Source organism: Lepidochelys olivacea, assembly GCF_965140295.1.
Source record: "Lepidochelys olivacea isolate rLepOli2 genome assembly, chromosome: 4".
NCBI lineage: Eukaryota > Metazoa > Chordata > Testudines > Cheloniidae > Lepidochelys > Lepidochelys olivacea.
This window is the reverse complement of record NC_140414.1, coordinates 8447582-8461594: the sequence shown is the minus strand read 5'-3', so window position 1 is coordinate 8461594 and position 14013 is coordinate 8447582. Positions and strand designations below refer to the sequence as shown.

Below are 14013 nucleotides of genomic sequence, written 5' to 3'. Positions count from 1 at the left end.
TGAGGTCACAAAGAAATCTAATTTTATGTCTTGAAAATAATTCATAGAGTCATTAAACTAACAAAAACAAATGCTAATATTTCAACACGTTGATGATACCATTGTTTATCCCTATTTCTATGGTGATGGCACCACTTGACAGCTCATGTTAGAGTGGACATAATAAGCTTTCAAATAGTGTATTGTGTGTAGAAAGGTACATTAAGTCTCCCAAATTGGTGGCGCCTGCAGCAATGAATGTGTCTTGGTCTGGTTAGCAGGATGTTTGCTGTGCGAATATTCTGGTTTAGTTTACTAGGGGGTTGTCAGGAAGGAAAAAAAATGGCTCACGGTAAGGCACTTTTCAGCAAGCATTTGAGGGTTGCCAAGAGACCATGCCAGAATGGGGAAAAGCCTAGGGACCCAGGAGAGCAAAAGGATCCTGACGTTTAAAAAGGAACACTCTCTTAAGAATCATAGAATATCAGGGTTGGAAGGGACCTCAGGAGGTCATCTAGTCCAACCCCTGTTCAAAGCAGGACCAATCCCCAATTTTTGCCCCAGATCCCTAAATGGCCCCCTCAAGGATTGAACTCACAACCCTGGGTTTAGCAGGCCAATGCTCAAATCACTGAGCTATCCCTCCCCCCCGAAAGAGAGGTGGGAGTTGTTTGGGGGAGCCAGGCTAACGCCCAGGCACTTGCTGAGGTATCTGAAGAAACTAGGCCTGCCTAGGTTATCATCAGGGGATGGTAAACCTTTAGGTGAGTTACACAGGAAGTGTTTGATGAGAAAACAGCATACATAGAAGAAGGAATAACGCCTGAATGTTGCACTGTCTTGACTCTCTCTCCTTTTCTGCTTGAACAGTAAATAGTGTTCATTTCTGTCCTATATCACGTCTGGTACAATGTTACATTGACCATGACTTTTGAGAAAGCGTTCCAGCAGAGGGCAAGCTTTTCCATCAGATACTAGACACTGAGGTGTGGAGCTACATTATTCCACAGCTAAGGTTGTAAGCCCAGTTCTCCATGTGCACACAAACAACTGTGTAACTTCTTCAGAAGATGTTTCTTTCCTCCTCACGTTTTTCATGTTCGGTTTCTAACCCAAGGAGCTGGAGGCTCATCATTTTTGCAATAAGAGACTTTTTAAAAAAAGCGTTCTTTCCTTTTTTGTAAAAGCTTCCAGCATGCATTTGTTTACTTAATAGATACAAAATAGAATAACTGAGAGAAGAAGGACATTTAGGAATGTATTTAGTAGTACTTTTGAGACTTTGGGCATAGGACTATTTTTACTAAGGCTGCGTTGAAAATTTTAGAGCTAGGTCCGATTCTCTCTATTGTTTCACCTTGTGGAGTTATTTATTCCTGTGCAGAACTGGTGTGAAGTGCTCCCAGCTCAGACTGGTGGTGCTTTGCACACACTTTGCACAAGGCTAAAGGACTCCTCAAGATGCAAGGCAATCCCACATTTTTTATTTCTGGAAGTTATACTAAGGTCTCTGTGGAGATTATGGGCCTAATTTTTCTCCTGCTCCATGGGTCTAAGTCAAGAGAAACCCCATTCCAGTCAGTGGAGTTACAACAGCATAACACCAGTGTAAGCATGAGGAGAATCCAGCCTTGTGGCCATTAGGAGTAATATGTATAGTGGCTATTGTGTTTGCAGGTTCCATGAGAGCCTTAGCCATGGTTTGTGTAACTTACAAACTCAGCTGATGGATGATGGGAGCTCTGTGAGGTTGTTGGCTGGAGCTACAGTCTCCGCTGAGTACCTGAAGGAAGTGGGGAGGGGGGTGCTCACCACATGGAAACAGGCACCAGAGAAGCTGGCTTCTGCTTAAGGGCAGGGGCCTTGGCTCGGTGCTTGTCAAAGCCAGAAAGCCGCTCCTAACCCTCTCCTCCAGTGAAGAGGAAGCCTGTCTTTACACCAGTACCTGCCTTAGGCTGATCACAATTATGTGACCCTGTTCTCAGATATCACTCTGTGAAAGCCAGGTGCCCTTTCTTTCAACCTCCATATTCACAGACTCTCAACCCACTCCAGTCACCGACCCTCATCTCTTCAGTCACAGGACACTCCCCAATCCAGCATGACCCTGCCACTCATTCCTCACCCATGCTGGACCATCCAGCTTCGCCCCCACCCTGGGGATGGCCCTGCTCACAGAATTGGGCACCTGGCTGATTTTACTTGCACACTGGTCGTGCTCCCTGCAGCAGAGGCTGACTGAGGATGATGCAGCCGTCAGAAAGAGCCCACTTTGGCTTTAGGATCCGAGTGGAATGTGCAGAGCTGGCAGTTAGAAAAACAATTGGCAGGATTCTCTCCCCCTCCCCGGCCCCTAAGCTTTGCTTGAGTGCAGGGGGGAATGGGGCCCAAGTGGTGTCTTAGCCCAGTGCCAGCCAGCCCCAGCAGAAGCTATAGCTGCTTGGGGCTTGCTCAAGCATTACAGCTTTTACGTAAAGTTCTTAACAAGGTCAGCTGGTGCAGGAACGGTTCTGCCTCCCTCAACCCTCCCGTCAGAGAATCCTCTTACACCTGGGGAATTCTCTGCCAGTCCTTCCCAGCCAGAATCTGTTTTCAACAACACACTTCCCTGTTGAAGTGAGGTTCTGCTCTGGAACGCGACCATGCAGAAATGAGAGAACCTCTGCAGGGCTCCCTCCCTGTTGATTATCTCTCTCTGATTTCCATATCAATTGTCCTCAGTTTCTAGGTAAAACATATAGCTCTGGCTACTCCCAGCTGCTCAGCAGAGAAAACAGATTCTGGCTGGGAAGGACTGGCAGAGAATTCCCCAGGTGTAAGAGGATTCTCTGACGGGAGGGTTGACCGCTTATATAAATTAATTAAAAAGGGACATTAATGCTGAATGCCACAAAAGCAAGTCTAGGGACCTCATCTCCCTAGGATAATGCATACGTCGTGGCCAACAAGGTGCAATAAGGACGAGTCTCCTCTCTGAACTTTAGGTTTCCTTGATGGTGTGAAATGCCACCACCCACAACAATAGGTGGGGGAACTTGATGGGCCAAGGGACGATAGGTAGCCCCTCCCCCGGAGTCTCTGCCATCTATTGGCCAGCTGGAGGAGAGGGGTGCTGATTGGCCAGCATTCCCCACTTCCCAGGGTGCAGGAGCCACGTGGAGCCTCTTTGAGCTCCGTTCCAGCAGCCCACCCTACCCCCTGAACTAGGAGTGGGAGCCTGGCCTGATCGATGCTGTGGGTGTAGCCAATTGCCTGTTTAGGGGGTCTGGAATGAATTTTTCTCCCATAGGCCAATTGGCAGAGGATCAGAGAGGTTTTTTTGGCCTTCTTTGCAGCACCTGCAAGCCACAGTGGGTTGAATAGGAACGTGCTTAGCACCTAACTGCAGTACTGAGGTGCTGGTGTTTACTCATCACAACTTGCGACTGGTTTCCAGTGCGATTAATAGAACAAAATGAATGGTTTCTAGAGGTAAAATATCTGGGATTTGGGTGATGGGCTTATGTGATAAGATGAGTCCTTGTGGCCTTTGTGGGCTGAGATCAGGACTTGTGGCCGACATGGGCCGAGATCCTTATCCTGCTGCACCATCTGTCCCCCTCATGCGGGGGAGGGTGCTAGGACTCAGAGAACTGAGTCCTGGGGAGTGGGCTGAGGAGAGCCTCGTTATGGGCTATATGGTAAGGAGCCCTGTAACCCCCAATTTAATGCCTGGTATAGGTGATGGGTGGGTAGCGCCCCTTTCTTGTTTAATAAAAGTTGCGGCCTGCCGTTTAATTCCATGCATGTGTCTGTCCTCACTTTGCCTCTACGTCCATATCAGTTGTCTTTGGGCCACATGGAACACATATGCAGTCATTCACCTGTACAGCGCCTAGCACAACGGGGCCCTGATCCTTGACTGGGGTCCTTTGGTGCCACCTCGATAGAAATAATCATCATTGTTCATGTAAGTGGGAGGAAATCCTGACCCAGTTCTGCTCTCCAAGCCTGTGAGACTGGATATCACAACGCTCTGTCTGCAACTAGTCTGCTAATACTGTGGTCATAACCTAGGCATCACTTTTCCAAGTCTCTGGGCTACAGGGAATAGTACGACATCACAAGCGTAGATGGAAGAAGCAGGGAGAGTGATATGGCACTCATGCCTCCCAAGCAGTGATTCATGGTTGTTGGTCTCCAAAGGGAAAGGTAAGTGTTTTTTTAAAAACACCTGATTCCAGCACTGTAGTGATCTCAGGAAAATAATTAAGTAAACCTCTCATTTGAGTGAAGTGGGGGAACAGTTTACATGTTTTGTTGTTGCAATTGTCTAGCTGGGCACAGATTCTGCAAGGCTGGCTTAATTGTGCAAAAGTGCATTTGGAAAGTTGTCTTTGTAGAAGAAAGGGTTAGCAACTTCCTTTTAACGTACAGCTTAAATGGTGTAGAAATCAGCTAGGAATTGCAAAGAAATCCCACCATTGCAATACCAGAGCTCTTTTCTCCTGCTTTGCTCTTCTTACATGCCAGGCTACTGCCTGGAATGAATATTTAAAGCTGATATTTATCAGTTTGTAAAAAATAGTGTTTGGTAGCAGATTAAAAGGATGTGGAACAAATGAGAGCCTCAGCTATAAAGACTCCAGTAGTGGTGTTGAAATAATAGTGTCTGAAGAAATTAATTATAACAACTCACACCATCTGCAGATTTGCTTCTGTTGAGGTCCTCATAATGCATTGTTTCCCAATAATTACACAAGTATGGTATCATTTGCTTCACTTCTGCCTTTACAACATACATCATTGGCCCTGGATTTTTCCTGTTTCTCAAGCATCCCAGTTCTGAAAATGGCACTATTCCTTTTGTACTTTGTCTTGTACAGTTTATATAATACTGCTTACCTAAGGCTCTGAAAAATTCCCTTGAAGTTTTAGTTAAAGCACATAATAGATTATTAGACTTAGCCAAAGAAGGACTTGTACATTACCGTTACATCCAATGATAATTTCCCCTTGTTGCTCATGTAACCAGGGTTGAAAGTGAGCCGGAACGGGCTGGTACGGCTTATCATTAAGAACCCACACCGCCCGTACCCAGCCCCCATTAAAGCGCTGCCATGGCAGCACTTTTATGTCCCTACCCCTTTTGCCTCTCCCTGCTGGTAGGGTCCGTACTGGCAGAGCTGCTGCTAGGGGAGGCAAAAGGGGCAGGGACATTAAAGCGCAGCAGCGGCAAAGGACCCTGCTGCGCTTTGAGGTCCCCACCCTTTTGCCCCCCCCCCCCGCCCTGGCCCCGTTCCGGTAAGTGTCCTGAGTTACTTTCACCCCTGCATGTAACCCTTTTGCTAGGTGGAGCCAGCAGCAACCGAGGCTGGGTTCAATATCTCGGGGCTCCTTTCCATTGATGCAACACAGAACCGGCTCGCGCCCCCACCCTTAACCTGGGAAATTTACACACCATCCTTGGTGCCTCGGAGAGGCAATACTTTCCCTCTTGCAAGCACAGAGTCTGAGTGTAGAAAAGAAACTTAATAAAAAGAGGGAAGTAATTCAGGAGTTAATTTGGGAAAACACCGCAAACAGGGTTCATAAACATAAACCATGAATAAAAGACCCACCCCCAAGTAAGTTGGGCAGTGTCCTTTTCTCCTCAGGTTCTTACGTCCAGCAACCCAAAAGTACCTTTCAAATTCCCGACCCTTCTCTGCACCCCACTCACAGTTGCTGTTCTTGGTCAGTGCAGACCAGAGTTCAGAGGTGCATCTGCAGAGTTCACCTCCCCCCCGGGTGGGGGTAAAGAGGCATCTTACTCACTCCACTCACTGGCAACCTGCTCTCGCCGCACCCCTCCACCAGCCACCCTGCCAACCGCTCTTCAAGCCCCTCCACCGCCCCCTGTGGGCCGCTTGTCACGCCTCTCTGCCGCCACCCTGCTGATCACTCATTTGCCAGCTGACTGTAAGTCACCTTCTGCCTCTCTGCTGTGACCTCTGCACATCAGTCTCTCAGTGATTTTTGGTTCTTTTGCAGACTGGGCAGAAACACAGCCCCATCTCAAGTGATTTCAGCTCTCAGTGATTTTAGCTGTTAGCAGGCAGGGCAGAAACATAGTCCTACCTCAACTGGTTTCAGCTCTGATTGAGCATTTAAAATAAAAAAAGAGGCTCCTAATGAAGCCTATTTAGCTCTATTCTTTGAACAGTGAAGAAGAACAGGTTAAGCCAGTTTAGAGAGGAGCCCTGGGATGTGGTGGGGAGTTGTGCAGCCTCCTGACCATGACACCAGGACTCCTGTCCCCACCCCTTTTACTTTCATAGGGCTCTGACATTCGAGCCCCTGCTTAATGAGGTTCTTTCAACTGAGGGTGCCCCCCCTCATTTGGGACAGGTTAAGCCAGGGGTTCTCAGACTGGGGATTGTGACCCCTCAGGGGGTCACGAGGTTATTACCTGGGGGGTTGCGAGCTGTCAGCCTCCACCCCAAACCCCGCTTCACCTCCAGCATTTATAATAGTGTTAAATATTTTTTTAAAGTTTTAGTGTATAAGGGGGGGGTCGCATTCAGAGGTTTGCTGTGTGAAAGGGGTCACCAATACAAAAGTCTTAGAACCACTGGGTTAAGCACAGTCCTGCTTTCCTGTATTCCTATAATAATTACCACATTGGTAACCATACTTCACTACCCCTGCATTCAGTGCTAAGATCATTTGTACCCAACACCAGCCAAAGTTGATCCTTTGACACAGCTGTAAATGATGAATATGTAAACAGAACAGGAGCAAACTGTATTTACATAAACATATCCATGGTCTCTTCCTCTCCCAGCTAGCTGTCAGGGAAGTATTCATTCAGACCCTGCTTACAGTTGCATGGTTCAAAGAAATATGTGAATGTTTTTTGTTACAACAATTAATCACAGGGAAGTGTGAGAGATGATGTGTACATTGCACTGTAGTTACATTCAGGATAACTACTAGGAAAACATACCCAAAGCTGTCCGATAACTAAGGCTTAAGTAGTTGGACATGCTTCTTTTCCCTTGCCAGTTATTTTATAGAGAATAAAGTATAGTCATCTACTTACAATGAATGCAAATAAATGATAGCACAGAATGCAGGCATTATCCAGCCTTTTAATACCCACTTTGTTTTTGTTTTCTTTGCAGTTTCTTACTTCTGTTCATATTCAAGTGACAGGTAAGAAAAAATAACCTGGCAGGCATCTGGAAATGCAAGTACATAAGTCCTCTTCCTCACTCAGACAGAGCTCCCAGCATACCTAATGGGAGCTTTGCCTGAGTGTGGACTGCAGGCCTGGCTCCAAGGGGATTCATGGGGCTGGGGCTAATGTCATAAATATCAGGAGGAAATGTCTCCTGCAGATGAGGGAACTTGAATGAGTAAATCAGTTATGATGGCACAACAACATTTCTTACAACGCTGATGTGCTTTTGGAGGTCTGTGTCAACTGGTTATTACAAGAAATAATGTAGGGGAAATTATTCACATTATTTCAGTGTATCACCTGCAAAAAATAAATCCATTCCATGATATAGATGCTTGTAATAGTGTGCAGGTATGTGGCGCTGACCCTGAGCGCCTTGTGAAAGAGCAACCTGTGAATCCAGGAGGTTTAATGTAAAAGACTATTCTGTCTCAACTAGAAGAATCTCTTACCAGAAATTCCCATGCATACAAAACTGGAGATGTGCTAGTTTTGATTATAATGCCCACATAAAGAATAGAAATGCATTCATTGTATGCAGAGGATTTGGGCTTATTTATTTTAATTTGTAAAAAATCCCAAATACTAGACCGGTATAGTCAAATTCATTATTTCTCCTGTCAATATGACTGCTCATGTGCTTAAAGTTACAGACTTATTTAAATCATTTGCTGGGCTGGGACTTCAGAGAGTCATTTTCTCCTGTTTGTGGGAGTCTTTCACGTGACAGCAGAGGAGAGAATGACATTTTTTTAAAAACAGGAAAATGTGATTCATAAAAACCACAAAAATTGTGAGTGGAATTCAGGGGCAGGAGTGGGACATGAAAATACTTTTAACTTATTTCTTTAAAGTGTCTACATTTCAAACTGAAGGTGAGATGTAAATTACAGCCATTCTGTCATTTTTAACAAACAGCATACAAGCAGAAGGTCATCTTGGTGTTTTTCATGCTTCTTGAGAAGAATCTTTGCACAGAACATACTTTGTGAGGTGATTTGATTCTTAGGAAAACATAAAGTATTACAGTCAGACTTTCCTTATAATCCACTGGACATAGTTAGAAAATGGATCTAGGCCAACGTACTATATTGTGGATGAGTAAAGATTAGAGAGATACTAATGAGCCTCTTCTGCTGCGAGGATGCCCAGTAATAATCTCATTTTCAGTAAACGATTTTATCTACTGTTAAATTTATGCTGTGACAAGGCTGGAACTAAAAATAGTTCTATATAAAATTTTAATTGGCCCCTTGCTGCTTCTCAGGGAAAGACCATTGTAGAACAACTTGACTGGGAGTTAAAAAATGAAACTGATGCTCGGATCCTTAAAAGACAAGGCCATACCTGGACATGTTCTGCCATGAGCTGAAGGCACAGGACCAGAGTTTCATGAGCAAATCCCTCTGAAGCTCATGGGAGTTGTGCTGATCTTTCTGAAAGCAGTTTGTACATGATGTGAGGATGGTAGAGCTTAAGTATAATTAGCACAGTCCATTATCTTGCCTCTTGCATCAAGTAAACAACAATAGACTGCCTAAAAGATAATCTGCTATTGCAGGCATCTTTCCAACTTCCTGCAAGAGGCTGAGCTCCCCCATTCCCACTGACTTCAGGGAGAATTTACTGTGCTCAGCATCTTGCAAGAAGTTCTCAGCAGTTTCAAATCAGGCTGTGTCATAACCATAGGGGTAGCCTAAAATTCCTCCTTACCTGTAAGGGGTTAAGAAGCTCAAATAACCTAGCTGGCACCTGACCAAAGGAACCAATGGGGACAAAAGATACTTTTAAATCGGGGGGAGGGGATGGGGTGACGCTTTTCTTTGGGTTCTTTGTTTCTGTGTTCATTCGCTCTTGGGACTAAGAAGGACTGGACATCAATCCATGTCCTCCAAACCCTTCTGAACCAGTCTCTCATATTACAGAAATTGTAAGTACAGCCAGGCAAGGCATATTAGTTTATCTTTGTTTTCTCAACTTGTGAATTTTCCCTTTGCTGGGGGGAGGTTTATCCCTGTTTTGTTGTAACTTTGAAACTAAGGCTAGAGGGGTTTCCTCTGTGTTTTGTGCATCTTTTGTTACCCTGTAAAGTTATCTTCCAACCTGATTTTACAGAGGGGATTTTTACCTTTTCTTTTTTATTTTAAATAAAATTCTTCTTTTAAGAACTGATTGATTTTTTTTTTCAGTATCCAAAGATCCAGGGATTTGGGTCTGTGTTCACTCTGTAACCATTTGGTTAGGTTATCATTCTCAAGCCTCCCCAGGAAAGGGGGCGTAAGGGTTTGGGGGGGATATTTTGGGGGAACAGGAACTCCAAGTGGTCCTTTCCCTGATTCTTTGTCTAAATCACTTGGTGGTGGCAGCATACTGTTCAAGGACAAGGTGGAATTTGTGCCTTGGGGAAGTTTTTAGCCTAAGCTGGTAAAAATAAGCTTAGGAGGTCTTGCATGCGGGTCCCCACATCTGTACCCCAAAGTTCAGAGTGGGGAAGGAACCCTGACAGGCCACGTGCCCTTAAGAGAACCCAATAGCATAATCACATAGTACATGCATTCTTAACCAGCATCTCTCAGACACTGCTCCAGCCCCACCCCCTCACCAGGCTGTGTTCCCATTGCCAGGCTAATGGAGGGCCTGATCCAACGCCCAGTGACACCATTGACTTTAGTGGGTGTTGGATCAGGCCCATAGTGCATAATTTATACACCTATTTCTGTTCAATTGCTAAGGGAAGTGTCACAAAGTAAAGGGAAGCCACCAGCCCCCTTCCTGCCTGGAGAAAGTGTTGAATAGACACCAAGGATGTCAACATATGAAATATGGGACTCATGGAGAAGGAGGAAGAATTTGATGGCACTTCATCTATTTAATTAGACTCTTTTGCCACTAACTTCCAACAAGCAAAGAGGTTGTTGACAGAGGACTTAGTCTGATTCTAATTCAAAGACCTTGCAAATACTATTGAACTGCTAAATCAATTGTTTGTATCCCTTCCCCTGATTGGATATGCAGTCTGAATATTTAATCTTGCAACCGCAAACACCAGTCAAGTGTGCCTGCCCATGCTCCAGACACTGTATAAACAGAGACAGACAATACTTTGTTGGGAATTCTTGATAATTCAATGTAACCATCTTACCTTCTTTACAGTGAAGCTTTTTGGGATAAGGACCATGCATTTTGTGTGTTTCTGCAGTGCCTTGCACATTGTAGGTACTAGCGGAAACAAGCAAACAACATTAATATTAACAGTAATGTAATAAATTGATCTTAAAGTGTAAGCAGCTTAGTGCAGGGAATGTGACCTAATCTATACTTGTAAAGCACTGTGTGAATGGTGTTATTTAATAATCATGATGATAATAATGCATGCACATTTGTGTGGTGCTTGTTCTGTTTATTTTTGTGTTGGCTGGGAGAATCTCTGAGCTCCTAGTCCTTGTGTATTAATATCACAGTATTAAAACAATAAAAAGTGCTTCCACATCGGCCCATCTCACACTGATTCTGCATTGAAGTCTTAATCCTGAATTTTTCTGCGCAATTCTGGCCCAGACAGCAGACTACTGTAACAGAAAAAAACTGGATTATGAGTTCACCAGAGAACTGAGCAAAGGAGAAACTGGACTGAGAGGGAAAGAATTCTTACGTCAATATATGTACTGAAAAGATAGGTAAAGTTATAGAGACAATGATTAGCCAGGCCCATTACTTAAAAAAATGAATGAATGTTCTTTTGTCACGTTGGCTTCATGATGAAAATCTTTGAGTGACTCAAGAATTATTTAAGGTTCAGAATACTGTAACGCCTGCTCTATGCTTGTTTTAACAGCCTCTGAGTTTAATTGCTTATGTAACCTTGATTTGCATTTACTAGGATCAGAGAACTAGCAAGACCAAAGAAGCCTAAAGCAGCTTGGGAGAACTATAGTAGGTTAGTGGAAAAAGTACAAAGCTTACGCTGTATGGGCTTTGGGTTTCTTCTACACTGGTAAGCTGTCTCCATCTGACATCTGGGAAAGACAAAAGAATATGACTTTTTGTTTACAGTGCTAGAGAGTCTAAGGGTATGTCTACAGTACAAAATTATTTCGAAATTATTCTATTTGAATTTTCTGAAGTGACTTTATACATTCGGTCTTGTGTGTCCCCACTAAAGCGCGTGAATTCGGCGGAGTATGGCCACAGTACTGAGGCTAGCATTGAATGTTGGAGCGGTGCACCGTGGGTAGCTATCCCACAGTTCCCGCAGTCCCTGCTGCCCATTGGAATTCTGGGTTAAGCTCCCAGTGCATGATGGGTCAAAAACATTCTTGCAGGTGTTTCTGGGTGCGTGTCATCAGTTGCTCCTCCCTCCATGAAAGCTACATCAGACAATCGTTTTGTGCCTTTTTGGCGTGCAGACGCCATACTGCTTTCGGCAGATGGTGCAGTATGGTGCACCACTTCTCTTCTGGTACTATGAATCCACCTCGCATTTCCTCTCGTCTTTCTATGTAATCTCTATAAGTATCTACACTCTCTCTTCCTCATCGACCACTTCCGCTGCCAACTCTGCTCAGCCATTGTGAACTGAGCAGCACAGCTTCCACTGCCAACTCTGCTCTCCCGCTCTTGCCGCGCTACCAAGCTTCTCCATGTTGTCTGTCCTGGGCTCCCGTCTCTATGAAAGCTACAGAAGACAACCATTTCCCGCATTTTTCCGCTATCGTGAACTGAACAGCACCTCTTCCGCTGCCACTCTGCTCTCCTACGTTTCACGCCCTTTTTCCAGGATTACCCATGCAGGCACCATAGTACGGCAAGCATGGAGCCAGCTCAGATCGCCGCTGCAGTTTTGGCCATTGTAAATACCTTGCGCATTATCCAGCAGTATGTGCAGAACCTGCAAAACCAGGCGAGGAAGCGACGGCAGCGCGATTACGATAGTGATGAGGACCGGGATGCAGACATTCCTAGAAGCACAGCATGTGGCGATTGGGAGATTATGGTGGTGTTGGGCCAGGTTCATGCCGTGGAACATCGATTCTGGGCCCGGGAAACAAGCACAGACTGGTGGGACCGCGTAGTGTTGCAAGTATGGGATGATTCCCAGTGGCTGCGAAAGTTTCATATGCGTAGGGCCACTTTCATGGAACTTTGTGACTTGCTGTCCCCTGCCCTGAAGCGCAAAGACACCAAAATGAGAGCAGCCCTCCCAGTTGAGAAGTGAGTGGCCATCTCCCTGTGGAAGCTTGCAACCCCCGACAGCTACCCGTCAGTTGGGAATCAGTTTGGAGTGGGCAAATGGAGCGGGGGACAGATAGCTCAGTGGTTTGAGCATTGGCCTGCTAAACCCAGGGTTGCAAGCTCAATCCTGGAGGGGGTCATTTAGGGATATGGGGCAAAAATTGGGGATTGGTCCTGCTTTGAGCAGAGGGTTGGACTAGATGACCTCCTAAGGTCCCTTCCAACCTTGGTATTCTATGATTCTATGAAATCTACTGTGGGGGCTGCTGTGATGCAAGTAGCAAACACAATCATTGACCAGCTTCTATCAAGGGTAGTGACTTTGGGAAATGTGCACGTCATAGTGGATGGCTTTAATGCACTGCGGCAGGGCGATAGACAGAATTCATATCCCTGTCTTGACCCTGCAACACTGGGGCGGCCAGTATGTAAACTGCAAGGGGTACTTTTCAATGGTGCTGCAAGCACTGGTGGATCACAAGGGACGTTTCACCAACATCAACGTGGGATGGCCGGGAAAGGTGTATGATGCTCGCATCTTCAGGAACTCTGGTCTTTTTGAACAGCTACAGGAAGGGACTTACTTCCCAGACCAGAAAATCACTGTTGGGGATGTTGCAATGCCTATAGTTATCCTCGGGGACCCAGCCTATCCCTTAATGCCATGGCTCATGAAGCTGTACACAGGCACCCTGGACAGTAGTAAGGAACAGTTCAACTATAGGCTGAGCAAGTGCAGAATGGTGGTAGAATGTGCTTTTGGACATTTGAAAGTGCGCTGGCTCAGTTTACTGACTCGGTTAGACCTCAGCACAACCAATATTCCAATTGTAATTGCTGCTTGTTGTGTGCTCCACAATCTCTGTGAGAGTAAGGGGGAGACGTTTATGGTGGGTTTGGAGGTTGAGGCAACTCGCCTGGTGGCCAATTTCGCACAGCCAGACAACAGGGCGATTAGAAGAGCGCAGCAGGGCACGCTGCTCATCAGAGAAGCTTTGAAAGCCAGTTTCATGACTGGCCAGGGTACGGCATGACAGTTGTGTTTGTTTCTCTTCAAGTTACCTGTCCCCTATATATATGAAAGGAAATAAAGTCACAATTGTTTAAAAACCGTTCTTTATTATTTGTTGCACAACACATTGAGAGAAATCAGAAGATAGACTGGGGAAGGGGGTACTGAGGGAGGGGGGTGGAGGAGGAGGGAAGGACAAGTCCGGAAAGCAAATCAAAATTTTGGATATGCCAGCTTTCTGCTGCTTGTGCAATCCTCTGGGGTTGAGTGTGTGGGTCCCCGCAGCCTCCGCCCCCCGCCCCGTGTTCTTGAGCATCTGGGTGAGGAGCCTATGGAACTTGGGGAGGAGGGAGGGCTGTTATACAGGGGCTGCAGTGGCAGTCTGTGGTCTACTGTCTTTCCCGCATTAGATCCACCATACAGTGGAGCATGTCAGTTTGCTCCCCCGTGGGCTTGACCATAGCATCCTGCCTGCTCTCATCATGCACGTCCCTCCTCTCTTCGTGTTCATTTAACGCTTTATGGGACTCTGCAATTGTTTGCCTCCACACATTCAGCTGGGCCCTGTCCGTGCGGGAGGACTGCA

At 45.7% G+C, this 14013-nt stretch overlaps 1 protein-coding gene across 8 annotated transcripts in view; it reads left to right on the top strand.

Moving 5' to 3' along the window:
* SPMAP2L (sperm microtubule associated protein 2 like) overlaps positions 1-14013 on the top strand; it is a 59749-nt gene that overhangs the window by 4544 nt on the left and 41192 nt on the right. For 5 of the 8 annotated variants that reach the window (XM_084627168.1, XM_084627162.1, XM_084627163.1 and 2 more), the window contains 2 exons: positions 7125-7155; positions 11064-11120. In XM_084627168.1, coding sequence (XP_084483294.1) covers positions 7125-7155; positions 11064-11120 — 88 coding nt within the window. Of the gene's footprint in view, positions 1-4035; positions 4171-7124; positions 7156-11063; positions 11121-14013 lie in introns of all 8 variants that reach the window. The other 3 variants (XM_084627164.1, XM_084627165.1, XM_084627167.1) reach the window with 3 other exon arrangements.